The 19,564-nt window shown below is 47.4% G+C and overlaps 1 protein-coding gene across 6 annotated transcripts in view; it reads left to right on the top strand.

Moving 5' to 3' along the window:
• Nucleotides 1-19,564, top strand: part of MED25 (mediator complex subunit 25) — a 39,989-nt gene that overhangs the window by 17,588 nt on the left and 2,837 nt on the right. The window contains exons 14-23 of one of the 6 annotated variants that reach the window (XM_078863781.1): nucleotides 1,267-1,353; nucleotides 3,235-3,320; nucleotides 4,403-4,460; nucleotides 7,323-7,430; nucleotides 8,401-8,574; nucleotides 12,247-12,426; nucleotides 14,019-14,087; nucleotides 14,400-14,486; nucleotides 16,031-16,210; nucleotides 17,939-18,092. In XM_078863781.1, coding sequence (XP_078719907.1) covers nucleotides 1,267-1,353; nucleotides 3,235-3,320; nucleotides 4,403-4,460; nucleotides 7,323-7,430; nucleotides 8,401-8,574; nucleotides 12,247-12,426; nucleotides 14,019-14,087; nucleotides 14,400-14,486; nucleotides 16,031-16,210; nucleotides 17,939-18,092 — 1,183 coding nt within the window. Of the gene's footprint in view, nucleotides 1-1,266; nucleotides 1,354-3,234; nucleotides 3,321-4,402; nucleotides 4,461-7,322; nucleotides 7,431-8,400; nucleotides 8,575-12,246; nucleotides 12,427-14,018; nucleotides 14,088-14,399; nucleotides 14,487-16,027; nucleotides 16,211-17,938; nucleotides 18,093-19,564 lie in introns of all 6 variants that reach the window. The other 5 variants (XM_078863783.1, XM_078863782.1, XM_078863780.1 and 2 more) reach the window with 5 other exon arrangements.

The raw sequence follows: 19,564 nt of genomic DNA, 5'->3' as shown, positions 1-19,564 counted from the left end.
GTGTAATATGGCATCCCAAAAAAACCACTGACATTTCAATTAAACCCTAAATTGGCATTTTCAGATCTGAAAGTCATCCCTGATAAATCAATATAATCATACATTGCACAATTCACATGTTGGAGGAAGGTCTTGTGTAAGTCTGGCAGGGCATTTTTTTTTAGTTTTTCCATCACATTTGCCAGATGGAGCTCCCCGATTCGCTTACATGCACAGCCCTTTTGTAAGTCCACTGCTTTATGAGCCCCTCCCCATGCTGTGCAGGTCACGGGGGTTATTTGATCATAATTCACACTGGTGGGTGGAGGATCGATTCAGGCATGGAGAATAGACATAAACATTCCAGTGAATAAATGAATTTTGCTGCCCTGCCCTCTGCTGACCACCACGCAGCCCCACAGGAGCCTGACGTGCATTGTTTATCACCCAGCGATGTACTATGCAGGCTCAATCCTGCTTAGCTTCTGAGATATGATGAGAGTTTGCGGCCGCATTCTTGGTGATATGCTCAACACATTCCTGCGGACGGAGCTGGTAGGAACGTTGGGTTGCTCGGTCAATGGCCAGGGTCAACCACGCCGTGGTGTATTCCGCAAATATGGCCGACTGAGGGCGGGCACAAGCCGGCGTGAGTAGGTTAAACGTTGAGTTTTATAAGGGCACCACGGGGTGACCAGCCCCTCCCCACCCAACCCCACCCTCCCCACCCAGCCCTTCCCCACCCTCCCCACCCAGCCCCTCCCCACCATCCCCACCCAGCCCCTCCCTGCACGATGGACACAATAATCCCCTGTGGGCTGGTGTAACCAGGAGGTTCCTACCAGTATAAGCAGGCTCAAGTAACCTTCCGCCAATACGTGAATCACACCGGACAGGAAACAATCAAAAGTCAAAAGGGTTGCACTTAAACAATCAAAGGAGACTCTTTATCTCCTGTTTTCAACCCTGTGCCAGTTGTGGAAGTTACATTTTGTCGTGGGAAGGAAAATTAAATTCGAAGGACCCAATGTTTACCACTTTCTGGCAAGTGCAGACCCTGCTTCTATCTGCGTCATCATCAGGGAACACACCTTGCAGTGCTTGCATGATCAGGTCCAGAGTGTCGGAACGGGAAGTGGGGAATAAGGCCCTGTGAGTGCTTATACTTTAAAGTTCCATGGTCGTCACTCTGTCTTGTCTGTCTATCTACCAGTCCATCCATCTGTCCGTACTTTTGTCAAAATGTCCCGTTGTCCGTTAAATCGTTCCGTCTTTGTTTTTTTGCAGCTGCCCGGAGCTCAGCCCATGCCTAGTGGGGTCCCTGGTGCAGCAAACAAGGTGCCCGTGTGGTCAGGATCTCTCGAGTGGCAGGAGGTGGGTGTTTTTTGCTTCAATCATCAACTGTTAAAAAAGCAGTGAATAAGGCTGGAAACGATCCTTGCCCATGTATAGCCTTACGAGGTTGTTTTCTACAAAATGTGCTATTCCTGCATATGTATGTATGTGTTATGTGTGTGTGTGTACCTTGAGGGAGCGGTGGCGCAGTGATTAGCGCGCTCTGCCATGAACCCAGCGACCCGGGTTTAATTCTCGCTCACGGTCAACACCAGTGACGATTTTATGAACTGGTCCTGGGCCTCTCCTAGGTTGACTCAGCCTCAAATGGGTACCTGGTGCAGTTTGTAAAAATATCGCCACTGGGGAGACAAAGGCGGTCGGGCGTGGTGCTGGCCACCCACCCCCTCGTGTTCCGTGCCAGCCTTCATAGGTGCTCATGGAACAGTACTCGCTCCTACAGTCTGCTTAAGGCTCTGCAGGGGGAGGGAGGTCTTTGTTCTTGTGCCTTGTGTATGTATGTGTGCTTTTTTTTGTGCATATGTTTAATGGAGAACAGTCGTCCAGTGGTTGGACGACTGTTCTCTTCCGGTGAGCTCGGTTCCCAGCCGTGGCTAACATCATGAGTGGCGAGTGACATCAGAACTGGTGCTGGGCCACCCTTAGGTTGGCTCAGCCTTAAATGAGGACTCGCCACGATCTGTAAACACAAGCAGTATGAGACAAAGACCCTGGCGGTAGCCATACCACCCCCTTGAGCACTACACCAGCCTTAATAGGTATTCGCTAACAGCATTTGCTCGAACAGCCTTTTAAGTATAAGCAGGGTATGTTTATTTTTGTTGTGGGTATACACATGTACTGTATAGTGTAGCATACTGCAAATAACCTGCAATGCATTACGCATGGATTTGGAGTTGTACGTTCCAGTCATCTTTGTTAATTGTGGATTCGTAACCACCATCTACACCATGATCACTACCGCCACCACTACGATCATTGCCATCACGTCTGTAAACCACGGGCTGTCCTTTTTCAGCCCTTGGTTGTTTTCTTTAATGCCCTCACATTAAGGGAGCAGCACACACAAAAAAAAACCTTCCCTTCGGAACAGGCCCGTCGGAGGTCGCAGCAGTCGCTGTCAGTCGCACATCATTGCCGAGCCCACGGTTATCATTTTCATCATCATTACTATTCTCCAACACAGCCGCCAAGTGAGATGTCGTGTTCTGGGAAATCAGATGAGGCCATCTGTCCCCGAGCCAAGATGCTCGCTGCCTGCAAACGCACAAGCTCTAAGCCAGCCATGGGAATATTACACCCGTATTTACGCTGTCAGGGTCGCCCTGAGTATTGGATGCTTTGAATTTTTATCTCGCCGGATTAAGGCTGGTGGCTGATATGAGTATTTTACTGTTGATATTGAAGTGTGGGGAAAAAAATGATGCCGAGAACAAATTTCAATATTTCATACGTGTGATTGAAAGATGGCGATGAAGAGTAATTGGAGAAAATTTAGGCAGTGATGGTTTTATGTAAATTTTAGCACATGCATAATTGACAGACTGACAACAATTAATCCTTATTCCAATCTTTAGTGTTTTACTTAAATTTCATAATTCGTTTGATTTGCCATTTAAATGCTGTATATCTACACTAGGTACGCTTAAGATATTGCATTGAAACTTTGCAGATTAAGTTTTGACGGAAGGTTAATTAGGTAAATGACTTGTTTATTTTGTGTTCATTAAGGCTTGTCTTTCAACAATAAAGCAGTTTTAGCATTCACCACAGAATACTCATGGCTCTGCTTAGCACTATATTTGAAATAATATGTATTCCACATACAGCACCGCCGTTGACTGAATGTGGCTTATGTATTGTGTTCCAGAAAAGTAAATTTTTCATTGTTTCCATCAGAAACCAAAGCCTGCTTCCTTGGACCCGAATACCAAGTTGACCCGGTCTCTCGCTTGCCACGTGTTCATCAGCCAGGGCGAGTCTTTGTACGTAATGACGACTGTCTTGCGCTGACACACTCACTTGTTCCAGTTTTTCAAAAACCACTTAACTGAGCAGCATTCGCCAAGGCATTCTCCTTATACGATCACTACTAATTGCTGTCCATACAACCTTTACAATCGACCAATGAGTGCTCGATGTGGTTTTCTCTCAAGCTTGCAGTGACATTTTATTTGCATTTGGAATAGCGCTTTTGAAAAACAGATGGCTCTCCGTTGGCTTCCAGACACAAAGCTTTGAATCATTTTGAGATGGGCTCTCTATTCACTATTATGATGGATAATTGTTGTCCTTTTATTTAATATATTCCTGTTGATGTTATGTTTATGTAGATATTGATATCTATCACCTCTTTTAATCAGATTCCGCCGGTTAAATTATTTTAACGCGTGCTGATGCTGCACTTTACGGTGATATGCTTACCAATGGTAAGGTGATACAATTATCACTGGGCGGAGTGGTGGCAGGGTGGTTCAAATGTGAGTTTCAAGGCTCACATCAGTGGCGAGTAAATGTCTGAACCAGTCCAAAGTACGCTCTCTTCACCACAAACCATTGCGGCTTAGTGTAGTCAAGCAATAACCATGATCATGATAGCGCGGGGGAGGCTTTCGTCTAGCAGTGCATTGACAAAGGGCTGTAGGTTTTACTTGAATATGTCAGTCATTGTCACCAATGATGCCGGTTCATAATTGATTGTTTGGGTTAGGCCACTTCATAATCTGACCAAATAGTTATTTTGTATCAAGAAGACCCTTCACCACCTGACATGGACAAGCAAATTAAATTGTCAATGTTCAAGCATTTAACACGTGAAATATTATCCATTCATCTCACCGGTAAGTTAAAGAAAAATTCTCGCAATTAATAATTGCCATTTTCTCACATTTGAGAATGTTTCTTTAACTAAAACCCTACAAGTAATGATCAAGGTACCTCTTGTCATTGCAGCAACTGGAAGGAGACTAACAATGGGTTTTTCCTTGCTTGTTATTTAATTAGCTCGATGTTACTTTCTCTCCGATTTCATCATCCTGTGTGTGGGTGTATTGTGTTCCTCCAACAGGAAAACGGACCAGTGGCCTCCAAATCTCATCATGCAGCTCATTCCACAACAGCTGTTGGTGAGCACCTCTGTAACTATGGAATTCAGTTTTTGTTTACACTGTGACCTTTCAACAGAGTGCAAGCAAGCATTCTTTTGTGCGTTCATCCTCGCGTAGAATTGTTTCCATTTTCTCATAGCGGTGAAAGAGAAGTATCATTCCTTCATAACTTAGCCCATGAATTTATTTAGCTTTTCTTTTTCATTTGTATGTTATCCACCTGTCCAACACACTCGCCCCGCTCTCACCATCTCCTCCGCACAGCGGTATTGTTGTACAATGCATTGTCGTGTTGCTAAATCACAGCGAGTGTGTTTCTAATTTTAAAGGTCATGTTTTAATTTTACATGGAAACAAAAAAAAAGTTATACATTTTCATTGCAACTCGTTTGATCCGTCCGGTCAAATCTTATCACCTTGCAGTAGTCTCGAACGTCGAGCCCAGTCTCAGTCCCAAGAGATGCTCGTGTAAAATATAAAAGAACATGTATCCACTCCATTCCCTTTGACCAGTCTGCCTCCCTGTCTTCAATCGCAAAGTTCAACAACCTCTGATGCATGCCGAGGCTGTGAGAGCAACACAGAGAGCATTGTGACAACTGTGTGATACAGCTATATAGAGGGACGAACGCTCTTTTTAAGTTAATGAACAGATGATTTCTGAAAGCACGACTCGGTGGTGGCAATTGTAGCTTTTATTTTACATAGTCTTGGTGACACATACACAATAACTGTAAGGCATCTTGAAGCTAAATTGCTTTTCAAAATAAATCCATTGTGTATTGGTGGCAGTTTGTTAACTTGCCTGTGATGGATGAGCGGTGAGTATTCAGTGCTCAGAGCTAATCAGTAAGCAGCTTCACGGTAGAAATGCATGCAGTACATTGACTTAATTGAATACAAATGTGTCAATATGCCCAACCACATGATTGGCCTCTTAGCTAGCCCATGCTTCATTACTTATTGCTACAGTTCATCGCTTCGACAGAACTCTCTCATTCCGAGTGGCATATGTGAAAAGCGAGCACGTCATTTTATTAGCACTGCTAAATTCCTGTGTTGGCTGGGATTTTGGATTGAGAGGATACAGCATTTAGCAGCAGTGGGGTTACAATTGAAGTTCTTTTGTTGAAAGACAGCGGGCAACTGCTGGGTGGTGACCTGGTCCCTATGGCATGAGTACTTGGGCATAGGCAAGTGATGCAGCCTTCTCACCTAATGTCAAGAAAAGTGTTTTTTTGTTGGTGTTAAAAAATTTGAACTGGTGACATTGCAATGTACTAGAGGCCTTGACTACATAGAGGGCAATGCCCTCTGTACTCGAAGCTATGTTGCCTAAAATAGGGGGACACACACAGGTGGTCAACTCTTTTCTCAGTTGTTCTGATAACAGCCCTCATGCGAGTTCAACTCTTTTGTTACAATTTGATGGCTGAGTTTCTGGCTGTGTGTGTGTGTGAGCTTGTGCTGTAGCGGTTAGCGCGCTGCGCTACGAACCTGGCGACCCGGTTTCCATTCCCGCTTACGGCCAACACCAGTGACGATTATCTGAAACGGTCCTGGGCCTCCCCTAGGTCGATTAAGCCTCAAATGAGTACCTGGTGCGATGTGTAAACATTGTCACGAGGGAGACAAAGGTGGCCGGGTGTGGTGTTGGCCACCCACCCCCGCGTATGCCGTGCCGGCCTTTATAGGTGCTCGCGATCAGCACTTGCCTCAACAGTCTGTTACAGGCTATACGGGGGATCTTTGTCTTTTTCACTTGTGGAGCGGTAGTGTCGCCATTTAGCGGACTGCGCTATGGACCCGGCAACCCGAGGTCGATTCCCGCTCACGGCCAACGCCATTGACGATTATCTGAACTGGTCCTGGGCCTCCCCTAGGTCGACTCAGCCCCAAATGAGTACCTGGTGCGGTGTGTAAAACATGACCACTAGGGAGACAAAGGTGGTCGGGCGTGGTGCTGGCCACCCATAAATGCTCGCGATCAGCACTTGCCCCAACAGTCTGTTAAAGGCTATACAGAGGATCTTTGACTTTTTACAACTCTATTAATGTACATATGAGTTGTGGTAGTATAATTCGCACACAGTTCTTTGCTATGCACAATCCCAGTGGAAAATGCACTTCGCATAACCTTTTCTTAGATTACCCCAGCTTAATTAATGAGTACCCGATACAATATCAGCATCAACACGGGGGAGACAAAGGTGGCTGGTGTTAGTGCTGGCCACTGCAGTGCCTTGTGTCACGCTATGCTGCATAAGTGTTTGCTAACAGCACCTACTTCAACGATTGAAAAGACTGAACTATGGATCTCTCCCCTTGTTCGTGTGTTCAAGCGTGTGTGTGCACATTATTTTTTTTTGTGTAGCACTTGGTGTAGGACACATGGTGCAATGACAAATAAAATGTCCATTTGCGTCGGTTCTGCTGTGCTTTTGCTGCAGTTGCTTTCATTTGGATGCTAGTCTGCCCCTGCCATGGAGACGGCATGATAAGCGAATCATAGGTCAAGGGTTTAATTGTTCTTTATATTTGCACGTGTGAGTGTGTATTTTGAACTTTTTTCGCACCGTACGTAGCCAACTGCCAATCAGAGGTGCGGGGGAAGGACCAGTTCTAAAGAAATGAGTTAGATGCAAAAGTGCCTAGCTCCAGAGACTTCGTAATATCGGAAGGAAGAGTGTTCCAGATGGTCACACCTCTGATTAGCATGATTGGCTACATACATACAGCGCGAAAGAAGTTCAACATACATACCAGCGCATCTGGAACAGTATATGCTTATGTGTACCACACTACAAACCCGGCGACTGATGTCCTCTGTGCGTACGTGCATGTGCGCGCGTGTCTCTCTGCGTGTTCCCATACGCGCAGTCCAGCCTGGGCCCGCTGTTTAAGAACTCGCGCATGGTGCAGTTTCAGTTCAGCAATTCGGACGTGGAGTCCCTCAAGGCGCTCTACCGCATCATGGCCACGGGATTCGTGAGTAGCACACGGTTCCTTCGACGTGACGGCTCACTTGGAACAAAAAATCTAAAACGCCACCGTGGACAATTACCCACTTTAGTGTCAATTGCCACATTTACACGTGCGGGGGGGGGGGGGGGAATCACTTCCTGTGTTAGCGAAACGCTTTCGAGATGGAGGAAAAAAAATCTGCACATGTAAATTTACATGCAGCTGACGTCGAGGCTTGGGACGGTGGCGGTTGTTTTTTTTCTGTTTAGAGCGTGCAGGAGCTGGTTATGCTGTGAGTCTGATGAGGTATTTTTAGCGGTTTGTGGATGCTACCGGCTGTGTAATGGGCTTTTTCTTGGAGTAAAAACAGAGGGTTATAGATTGCGTGATTGTTTAAAATGCAAGCTACAATGAATATTGGGCAAATATAAAAAAGCACAAATGAAAGCATCCCACCCGAGGAACAAAAGATGCTGATAATCCTTCAGAAAGTCTGTCCTGATTATGAATTTGATAGGCTCAGCCTAACCGCTTATGAATGCTTTGGATAAAAAAAAATCCCTGTAATCATAATTGGTATTTTTATTTAATTGGATGTTAATCGGCTGAGAGTGTGAACAGAAGCATGTCCTATCTGCCACGGCAGTGAGCACATGCTGTAGTTTTCCAAAGCATCTCTCTTTACTGTAGACTGGACATCAAAGAGCCTGTGGCATCATTTGTAAGAGTAGAGCATTGTGAACATATTTAACGATTTTTGTTAAATAACCTCTATTGAGATTGTAATTTAAATCCGTTATTCATAACAAAACGCGGTACAACCTGAACGCACATCGGAGAACCGGACAGCACAACCACAAGAAAACCTACGCGTAGGACATAGACTCTCGTTATCAGTCGCTCTGCAACATCCGGGCGTGCGCAAAGACCCAGAATCTTGTCGCTCCATTCTAACGCCCCTCCCGGTGCGCCGTGCCGCGTTCCACCCTGGCAGGCGGGCTGCGTGCACTTCCCGAACAGTGCACCGTGCGAGGTGCGCGTGCTCATGCTGCTCTACTCGTCGCGCAAGAAAATGTTCATGGGCCTCATCCCCAACGACCAGAGCGGCTTCGTCAACGGCATCCGCATGGTCATCACCAACCACAAGAAGGCACAGCAACAGCGAAGCGTACGTCCACCACCACCCCGGCCCGCCCCCCCACCCCCGTATCCCCGCGACCCCCTTTTCCTTGCCTTCCAATCATTGCGATCATTGGGCTGCTGTCACAGGCTGGGTTGAGAGGGACAGAAGGAGAGTAGTGGAAGGGAAGATGCATTCATCTAAACGACACGGTGGGGAAGGGAGGGGGAGGCATCCTTATACTTGAGAGAGGAGGTCATTTCTGTAAGCACAGAGGGTGCACCTTTTTGCCAAGTAAGTGGGGCACATGGCTGATCAGGCTTGCCGGGGCTTAGGCTAAGCGAGGACAGCTTTTATGCTGCGTGTAACCGCTGATTTAGGTCGGTTCCAAAATGACAACCAAATCTGATTTTAATGGATGTTCCCTCCAGGGGCATTGTTTGCCATAGTTTCCCTGACATGTGAGCTGCAATTGGCGAGTAGTGTCAGTTTGAATCACCGTGTTGCAGCCTCAGGCAATTCATGTAATTCGTAAAAAAATTGCTCCATTTTTGTTCAGTTACGTTAAGAATGCCCCATAGCTCCACGCGCGGCCATAGAGGCTAAGCGGCTGCTCACACCGCGCTTGTGCGGGATGACGTCGCAGGGCCTCGTTTTTGCCGACGTCGTAGCTCTCTGGCCGTTGTCGTCATCTTGCAGCTGTCGTGCGCGTTGGAGCTGTCGCCAGGGCGACCGGTAGCGGGGGCCTTCCCAGGGAGGCGGGGTGGGCACTGATATCGGGGCAGCTGCAGTCCTGCTTAAGCAGACGGCGGCGATTGAGGGGATGCCTTGTTCGCCGATTGCGGCACGGCTCGTCTTCGGCGTTCATTCCACGCAAACGGACATCCGGCCGTTTGAAAGCCGAGGATTTCGGTGATGCACATAGTTTGGCTAATTCATTACAGTGGCTGCTGTGTGTGGAAGTTCTGCTTGTTTTTATCCTCCTCTCTATTCAAAACGTAGAAAAGATGGGGAGTTCCCTTTTCTTTGGGCAGTCTAGGAGTTCCTTGGATTGAGCAACAAGCACTGCTGTGCTGCAAGCAGGGAGAAGAGTAGTGGCCCTTAGCAGTTGGGACCCTTGGCATGAAACAGGTGGTGCTTTAGATCTGAGGAGTGTGGGCCCTAAGGCTAATCAGTTGGGTGTTTTATCGTACAAGGAGTGCTTTTTTGCAAAGCAAAGAAAAAAGGAGTTGCCTCTCATCTGTTGGCATGGCTTTATTTTTTAAAATAATAATATAATCTAAAACTAGCTCATCTGGTTAAGCTCTTTCAACCCACTGGCTCAGTTTATTTATAACTGCGTTCATTCATGTCGTGAAAAAATGTCGACAAAACACGTTGCTCAAACGGTGCACCAACACAAAGATCCGGGGTCTGTGGGTCAGTCGGTCGGATGGACGGTTGGCGATCCATATCGCACTTCTGTTTAAAACGTTGGGTTGGATTGGGCTGGAATTGTCACGGGAACTGCGCGTTGTGAATCTCCGGGTGGGCTCCTTCTCTCTCTCTGCTCGTGGATTCTGGTCTGTGCCGAGCGACGTGTGTGATATGATGGTGCTGTGGTCTCGGCGGTGCTGTGTTGAGTGCAGGCAGATATCAAAAGGAGATGGACCCACAGCTCTGTTGGTATTCCCAGATGGTCACAGTTGTATTTTTTTTTGTTTCTGCGTGTGGAAATAATAAAACGTTATTAGAAACCGGAGTGACGTGCAAAAATGGGTAGCGCAGCATACGCAGAGGGATCACTACTGGCCCAAAATGCTATAATTTTATTGCACGTATTAAAAAAATTGTATGTATTTAATAATCAATTTGCCGTATTTCTAATGGTGGAATTGTAAACCTGTAATTCCACTGTCAGGTTATTTCAAGTTAATTTTGATGTTGTGCACAAAATTAAAGAGGGAGCCTGAGCTAATGTGCTTTGTTCCCGTAAATGGGAATCTTTAAATTGGAATAAAATGTTAATTGCAGTTCACTTTGGATGTTGGGCTGAAACAATATGAGCAAATTAGCATTGCGGGAATATTATGGGGCCTGAAACAAGAGTCAACATGCTGTGCTCGTGTGCGTGTCTGCGTGCAAATGTGTATAACATTACACTTGCTTTAGAGTGTAGTATTACTACTAATGTCTGTTTAACACGTAGGCTTTCGCGGCCAATATTATCCATAATAGAGGTTTTATTGGGTTAGCTCGCGTCAATATAAGTGTGTCGTTTAACCCTCCACCACCCGACACAGCCAATTAGCAAGGTTTTTCATATAAACACACTGGTGTGCTGCACTTGTAACGAATTGGAATGTTCTGTTTACATGACAAGCCTTACTAATTGGCTGTGTCGGGTGGTGGAGGGTTTAACGACATATTTATATTTCCGCGATCTAACCCAGAAATACCTCTGATGGAAACTCTTGTCTGTTTACACACAGTTCAGCCATCCTCAGTTGTCTTCTTACATAGATTATGCCCTTATACTGGTAGGAACCACCTGGTTCCACCAGCCCACAGGGGATTATAGTGTCCGTCCGTCGTGCATCCAAAAATGGGAGGGGTGGGGCTGGGTGGAGAGGGGAGGGTGGGGAGTGGCTGGGTGGGGAGGGGTAGGGTGGGGAGGTGTAGGGTGGGGAGGGGAGGGTGGGGAGGGGAGGGTGGGGAGGGGCTGGGTGGGGAGGGTGGGGCTGGGTGGGGGGTGGGAGGGGTGGGGCTGGGTGGGGAGGGAGGGAGGGGCTGGTCACCCCGTGGTGCCCTTATAAAACTCAACGTTTAACCTACTCACGCCGGCTTGTGCCCGCCCTCACAGTCGGGAATATTTGCGGAATACACCACGCCGCCGTTGACCCTGGCCATTGACCGAGTAACCCAACGTTCCTACCAGCTCCCTCCGCAGAAATGTGTTAATTGTGTGATATGTTATGCTTTTATCAATATACCTGTCTCTGTATTTGATATATGTTTTACTTTTGTACATTCGTATTTACATTTATTATATATGTGGATATATAGCCTGCTTATCATTGCATGTATGTACAGTATAAGCATGCAAGATATTTTTTTACACATTTGTGCTGAGAAATACATCCCACAAATAATCAAAGTAATTTCCTTTTCACACTTGAGTTCATAGCATTTAATTTCAACTCATCATACATTTGTAGAAGAGCATTCTGTCATGCCAAATACTCATTTATAAAATTGGCCATATTTTAACACCATCCTGAATGAGTCTTGAGACTCCATGAGGCTGTCATGGGTAAGGAAGTCATTATTAATGCCTTTCAACTAATATTGAAGGCGTTTATACGTTACCTCTGGCCATCTGTCTGTAAGCTGCAATATAGAACTGTGTTGCTATTTGGGACTGTTGAAAACCTGCCAAATCCATCAAAGGGTTAGCTCAAGACTTAGAGACACAAATTCGAGCATGATCTGGAATTTTGCAGCTGAGCGTCCGTAGGATTCTGTACTACCGTGTGAAATACATCCAAACACAAACGCACATTGGAATGCATCACGTAAACCCTTGCAATATGCGTTTTTTTTTCTCACCCAAAACTTGTTAATATTTTAACTGTAACTGACCTGGCGCATTGAGTTATCCTTTTTATTTTAATTATCGGCAGTAAGGTCCCCCGTCGTTCTAAAACCCCAGTGGCCGTGTGTTGCTCTCTTCGTCAGCAGCAGCAGCAGCAGATGGGTGGCGGTCCGGGGGGCCCCCAGCAGCCAGGACAGGGGGGCGCTCAGCAGCAGGGTGCGGGGCCACAGCCTGGGGCTTCGGGACAGCCCCCCACAGGCGTTCCAAATTCTGCGGGGTTCCCCAGCCAGCCTGGAGGGCCAACCGGACAGCCCACTGCCCAGCAGGTATGGCCGGTGTGCATAAATACATGCCCACTACCACAGTCCCCTTTGAACTCTTTGCTTTGTATTCTAAAACCTTGCGCGTGTTTGTTTTGTATGCAGGCCTTGTTTTGTTGAAGCACCGGATGCCTGTTTTGTTTATTGTCACGCGATGAACCACTGTGTAACTGTGTGCATTGTATCGGATGCACGAATGCAGCAGTAACCATACGAAGAAAGTCTTAACGATTGTTTTTGATGTTTGGGTCTTTGAGGTTGGGACATCTTCGGTCGGTTCTTTCTTGGCACCACTCGATGCCAATGGGATGTGTTCCGTAAGCGGTTTTCGCCACGCAGTTGACATGGATCAGAAAGAGAGAACCGGATGTGTTTGCCAAAAATACACTTGTCATGCAGTATTTGGGCCCCTCTTGGCTTGTAAAAATAAAAACAATAATAGGAAACTAGCCAGGAGCCCGAAGCAACAAGGCAGCTTGTGACAGCAGAAGGGAATCCACTAATGGACTTTGTATTGCTCATTGAAAATCACGTGTGCTGTTTGTTTAGCACTGATGAGCTCTATGTAGCTGGAGCAGATTAAAATTTGCTTTCTTTTGTGAAAGACGAGGCTTTTGTATCCACAATTAGGGTCTGGCAAGTAAGTGCATAAAAGCCCCTGGAAGGCAAGCAGCCACATTTTGAATAGAGCATCTTAATGCAGTTGTTCTCCAAACGTATGTACGAGTGCAGACCTTGAAAGGGGCACGCACGGGGGCGCACGTGAATAAAGGGAACATCCTGATCACGGACGGTACTTTTCTCTTCACGTTGCTGAGTATCGAGTGCTTGTGTGTGATGGGATTCAGTCCTCTTTCATTTTCGTTTGCGCTTTACGCACGTCGTCCGACATTGCCGTGTGATGCAGGTGCCACGGCAAGCCCTTGGAGCACCGGGGGAGTCCTCCTTGCATCATCACTGTCTGACTTGTCTTCCCCCACGGCGCTTGCTTGCACAGGAAAATCCGTGCCCGTGGGCTGCATTTAATGGTCTTGTACCGCGTCCCTTGTTCATGCAGATAGCGCCTTATCAGGACCCACGGCACCTTCACGGCGGACATATCCGAGTGTGGCGCACGACCGAGTCGGCGCCTCCTTGCCTCCTTAATGCAGCGCGTGTTCTTTCAGGCATCTGCAGCCACCGTTTAACTCCCGCTGTTGGCCGGACGCAGTTTAACGAGACGTTGCCGGCGTTTCCCTCTCCTCGGTCGTTTGGATTCGCGTTCGTTCCCTCAGGTGCAGTCTTCCGGCTGCCCAATTGTCATAACCTCCTTGCCACACACTTCCCGACACTGCTTCTGTGTTCGGCGTGGCTCCTGCCCGTGCCTTTGTAATTTTTTTTTACTTTCTTAAAATTTCAAAGGTTGCGTTTTTCGTTGGCGGCGCAGTCTGGCACGAGCCATTAACGCGAGCTCTGTTGCGGGACGCGTTGCGGTGCCACGTCGTACAGTCATGTCAACAATAATTCCTCGCCTGCCTCCTTCTCAGCGGCAGAGCTCATTGCGTCTTTTAACCGAACACCTGGTGCCCTATCCCCCTCCTCCACCTGTGTTCTCGCAGCTACCAGGTGCAGGAATGGCGAACCCTCCGGCAGTAGTGAACTTGGAGGAACAAAGGCAGCAAAACCTGGTGTGTTTTGTACGCTTCCTTCCTTTTAGTCTGAGACTGACCCTCACTCAGGCCCCCCCCCCTCCTCCCTCTGACGTTAGCATTCGTAATACCATTTAGTATCATAATGGCATGGTACTGTTTTGCCCATCTGTGACTTGGGATTTTTGATGATGACTTTCTGCAATGTTTACAGGTGATCATTTACCATTTTGTTTAGTGCTTGCTCCTTTTTTGTTGTTTTGTTCGAGGGCCTCTACCGTCTCATTTGTTTTCCGCGTGCACTTGACGTTCTCATTCCCCGACTGTGCGTCCCTTTGTTTGCGTGCCTAGCGTCACATCCAGGCCCTGCAGCAGACGCTGGAGGCAGCGCAGAAGAAAGAGCAGGCCCTGAAAGTGCAGCAGTTGCAGATGCAGCAGGTGGGGAGTTACCTCCGCTCGGGAAGCCCCTCCGTCCACTCGGAATCGTTTAAGGATCTGGGCTGACCCTCGAGCTCTCGAAGCCAGTGGGTTTTACATAGGAAGTGTGTGCCCTGGTTTGGTGCCAAATCTGCACCGTGCTCTTATTCCAGCAGAGGATGGATAAAGTGATGATGGTGATGGCCATTAAAAGGAAGATAAAGACCCGGTGATAGGTATAAAAATATAGAGGCGGGGCAACGATTAGCAAACTGCGCGATGAATCCTGCCGACCTGAGTTAGATTCCTGACCACCGTTAAATATCAGTGGCGGGTGTCATCTGAACCGATGCCACGTGCCTCCTCTTCGGCAATCTTCACTGGCGAGTGTGGTGACGTTACGGTCAGACAACGCCCCACGACCGACACAGCCTTCGTCAAGCAGTAGATCGACAAAGGAGCTGTACATCGGCTTCCCATTTTTAGTGCTTCGCCAGGTTTGGTGGAGGTAGGCATTGGGAGAAAAGAAAAATAATCAATCGGGCTGCAATTAAATTGACACAGATTGCCGTTTGAATCATAGCAATGTGTGGTAATGGCTCCCACTGAATGGGTCGGATGAAGGGTTAACATTTGAAATTAGCAGGAGCGCAGATGCTACATTTGGCTGTTTAGCCTGGTCCCAATTAAACTTGAAGTCAAAATGCAACGGCTGTCTCCCAAATGGACTTATTTTCAGATACTGTAATTTAAATGGGACAACTTGCATAAATATGCTAGGGGATTACTTTTGGCTATAATCTCATCCCTGATAGGACCGATAATATGTGCTCACTCGGTGAAAAGGAAATTATGAGCGTGTACACGTGGGTATGTAAACATAATATGCAGATTTTACGTGTAGACGCAAGCATGCACATATACACAGACACCTGTATAATGTCAAACTTATATGTTTTTGATTATTCGTAAAAAAAATTATTGCAGAAAGTGGATTATATAATGCATTTGAAAAAAAAACACATTTTCACAAATCATTCATGATGTGTTACTGTCATACATCCTGAAATTGATCACAGTGCAAAATTAAGTGGCAGGGACCTCATCCTGACAAGCAAAACGTGTAACTTTCCTTGGGAATTGTGAGATTGAAATGTCTGAATCATTTATTGCGTATGTTTTGTAGCAAAGGGAGGGGAAAAATATCACAAGACCTATTCTTAATAGTCATTAATCTTTGTTTTGCACAATCTTTTGTTTTATTCCCCGTATTTAATATAAATATGTGAGCATCCCCTTTTTAGAATTTGCATATATAAATCTACTCCCCCTCCTCTAAACAAACAACCCATAAAACTAATGTCGCCCACAGCTGTGGGCGCTTCCGCGGATTATGTTTCCCCATACCGATCACCTGTCTCGGTCACTAACCACTGTGGTGACATCGCGTGGTGGTGAGCGCGGGTGGGCTCGCCGCCAGTTGCTTGTGTTCTTGAAAGTGTCCGGGCAACACCAGCTGTGTCGCCGCAATGACGCGCGTGTTTGTCCGTATGCTGGGGTAGCAGCACATGAAGCAGCAGCAGCAGCAGCTGCAGCTGCGTCCTCAGCAGCCGGCTCAGGGGCAGGGCCAGGGCGCGCCGAACCCTGCCCAAGCAGGGGGCATGCCCCCTCGGCCGCCCAACCCCACGGCGAACCCGCAGCTACGCAGCCTACTTCTCAACCAACAGCAGCAGCAGCAGCAGCAGGTGACTGACCGATTCATCGGCACGTGTGTGAAAGCAGCCAGGCTTATACGATCATAAGCCTGGCTTCCACACAAAGGGACGACTCGTGTATGGAAGTGACCCATGGCTGCCTCGTGATTTAGCCATTTGTATTTGGTCAATTAATCAGCATAGGAATTAGGTGTGGTCCACTTGGTCAAAAATACCGAGGACTGCAAGTAGGACCTGCGCTCGTGCAATAATCCGAAGTGGTTGCCCTTTGTATGTACGCCATTGGCAGCCTTAACAATCGGTGGTCATTAAGTCTTCCCTTTGAGTTGATAATGCATGGCCGTTTCACGTAAAGGACAAGCGCCGATTGAAATAGGTCAGACTTAAATTGCAGCCTTAAATCAATTGCCATTTTTTCTCACTGATCGCATCCAACGCTGACAAACGTGCGGACTGGCCCGATGGGAGAGGGAGCCCCGTTCCTACGAGAGGTCGGATGGCCGAGTAATCGTCGCTAAAATGCCAAGCCACACATCTGTGTCGACGACAGTAGGGCGGCATTTTTATGCCAGATATTCCCGTGTTGAAGTTATCCTCCTGCACCCCCCCCCCCCCAAACATCACCTCCCTTGCTGCCCCCCCCCCCCCAGCAGTTTTCTGTCTGGTGCATTATACCACGTGCTGTGTGCTCACCTTAGATAACTTTGCTTGTCGGTGCATGTTCCATTCATTAAGCGGAGACTTGTACACGCCTGCCTGTAAGATAGCTCGGCATATTGGCGTGCGCTCTATTCAGCCACGTGCACACACACCACATGCCTGCCTAAGATAACTGGGCATCGGTAATGTACGTTCCATTGGGGGGACAGAGATGTACACTTTGTGGTCGCTTTCCTTTTTCGGTTGGCCGCAGCCTCTTGGCCCATTCCTCGTCGGCCTTGTGTTAAATTTCTAGTCACTGTGTGCACTAAAGAGATTGCAGGTGACTCGATGTAAATAAATCTGCAGCCAGAGCTAGCTCGATCGTTTTACTTGGGGTCACGAATCACAAGCCCATTTTGCCGTCTTGGCGTGTGACATATTTTCTGTAGGTAAAATCAGGGCAGAGTTACTTTGTTGATCTTAAAGCGATGGATGGAGTTTTGTTTAAGCTCATGGCAGATTACGGATTTGAGGCCTAACTTTCCCACTTTTTGGCAGGTGCATTGCCCAAATGCACATTCCTTGCATGCTCAATATTTTTAATTCCCATTGTCTTGTGTTTGAAGGTGCAGTGTAAAAGTATTGCCTTGGAAGCTGCGTGTAAAGACTCTCTGGAGAGAATATCCATTGCTTATTGGCAATGGGGTATTTGTTGGTTGAAAAAACTAGATGGAACAGAACATGAAATGCTATAAGTTTGTTTTGGTTTGATGACACAGCAGTCCAGAGTAGCAATACTGCTCATACTTATCCCCACAACAGTTCTCTTCACTGGGGTTATTGGGCTTGTCATTCAACACTCATAATTGGTACAGAGTTCATGTGGATGATCAATATCGCTGTGCTTTGCAAGCAGACTTGTAATGCCACATCGACTGTGCCTTTAGACTTCTTAGCCATACAAAAAAAATCGCAACGGTTTACTTCCCGCACTCATTGCATGACAGGACTAAAGTGCATTTTTGTGGCATGATCTACTTATTAATGTAATTGTTTACCGGTCACCCAGCAACCAACATCACCGTGCCTGTTTCTTCTGCCCTCCTGTCTTCCAAGCAACCGCAGCAGTCTCAGCAGCCTGGCCTGATGCCCATGCAACAGCAGCAAGGCCCGCAGATGATGTCCCACCAGGCCCTGGGGCAGCAGCTCACGCACCAGCCTCCGGGCCAGCAGTGGGGAGGACAAATGGCCCAGAGGCTCCCCATGCCCGGTGAGGATGGACACAGGCGCTGTGTCGTCTCGACCCGGAAGCACGTTTTTGGGGGGGAAATTAAGCTACAGGCACCTAGGGTAGGCGGAGGGGTGGAATGAAGTGCGCGCACGGGGCTGACCAAATGAAAACCTGCCAAGAGCGATCGCCTCTCGTGATCTAACATCGAGCGCGCGGGCTGTATCGGATAAAGCGGCGCGCGTGAAAAATTTGCTCACTTCCCGCAGGGCTCAACGTAATTGTTTACGTGCTAAAAATAGCACGCTCGGTGCAGGGCCGCTCCGTGGAGGTGTACTGGAACCCACAGATGACATTAGCAGGGAAAAAAAGTAATGATCAATCTCCCGTTACAGCTGGGGCTGCAGAGCGGTGACCACAGATGGTTCATCCATTGCCGATTTTGCCGAGACAGGTGGCCCCCGAGGATGGTTGGTGTGTATGGGGTTGAGCAATGTTCCTCTTGAAGGTTCACCTGCTACCGCGTAGATGTTCACGGTTGCGCCGCAGATCTCTCCACAGTGTTTTCAGGTTGTACTGTGTGGATGTTGTGCCGAACAACGCGAACACGCGTCTGAGAGCCCAAGATCCAAAAGCCGTTTGGCCCAGGTGACCCTCCTATACGTTTAGGTAGTATGAACCGAGGGAGGTTTTTATTTATTTTATTTTTTTATGTTATTTAACTACACTGCACCAAGACAGCCCAACCATGATAAAGCAAGCCCTACCCTCGCAAGATTCAGACTTGCTGCCTCACACTTTTCTCTCGCTAGCGGCAACTTGCAGGTGGACGGTCATGTCCCACAAGGCGTGGAGTGTGCAGTATTTTCTTGGCGCTGATGTTGGGCCCGGGGTATAATGCGCGCGACAATCCCTCCTCCGCTGTGTAATTTGAACGCCACCGACCACTGTTCTTTGGTGCCTAACCGTGCCAGCTGACTTTACCCTCCTGACTACGCCTCCCTTCTCCTGACTGGTTAGCAATGCGTGCAGTTGAAAATCTCTTTCATGAATGCGCACACACAAAGAAAAGCCACTTGGGAAATTCCGTGAACCAAAAACCCATAGAAATGTATTGTATTTTTTTGTACTTCAGCAAATCGTGCAGTGCATTACAGCAGCACGGGCACAGAGGAATAGTTCAATGCTTACACAAAGGAACGATTGGTACACATTAATGATCAAGGCGTGGTGCTTATGTTTCCTTTTGAGAGTGGAGCAGTGGCAGGTAACACGAGTCGTCAGATACGCAATATAACTGGGATGTCGAACGCTTGTCTGCCCAGGGCAGTGTGGTGTATCACATAATCAAGACCTCGACACCTGCGTTTATGACAGTCATGTTGCACAAAATCTCTGCGTACTTGCAAGCAAAATGGGAATAGTTATTTGATTAATTGTTCAAATTATTTCGTCTGTAAAAAAACGACATGGTAATCCGGATTATTTTTTCACATTTGGGTCTGGAGTTATTT

The sequence above is a fragment of the Lampetra fluviatilis genome, chromosome 16 (assembly GCF_964198595.1).
Source record: "Lampetra fluviatilis chromosome 16, kcLamFluv1.1, whole genome shotgun sequence".
Classification (NCBI taxonomy): Eukaryota; Metazoa; Chordata; class Hyperoartia; order Petromyzontiformes; family Petromyzontidae; genus Lampetra; species Lampetra fluviatilis.
This window is presented reverse-complemented; position numbering and strand designations above follow the sequence as displayed.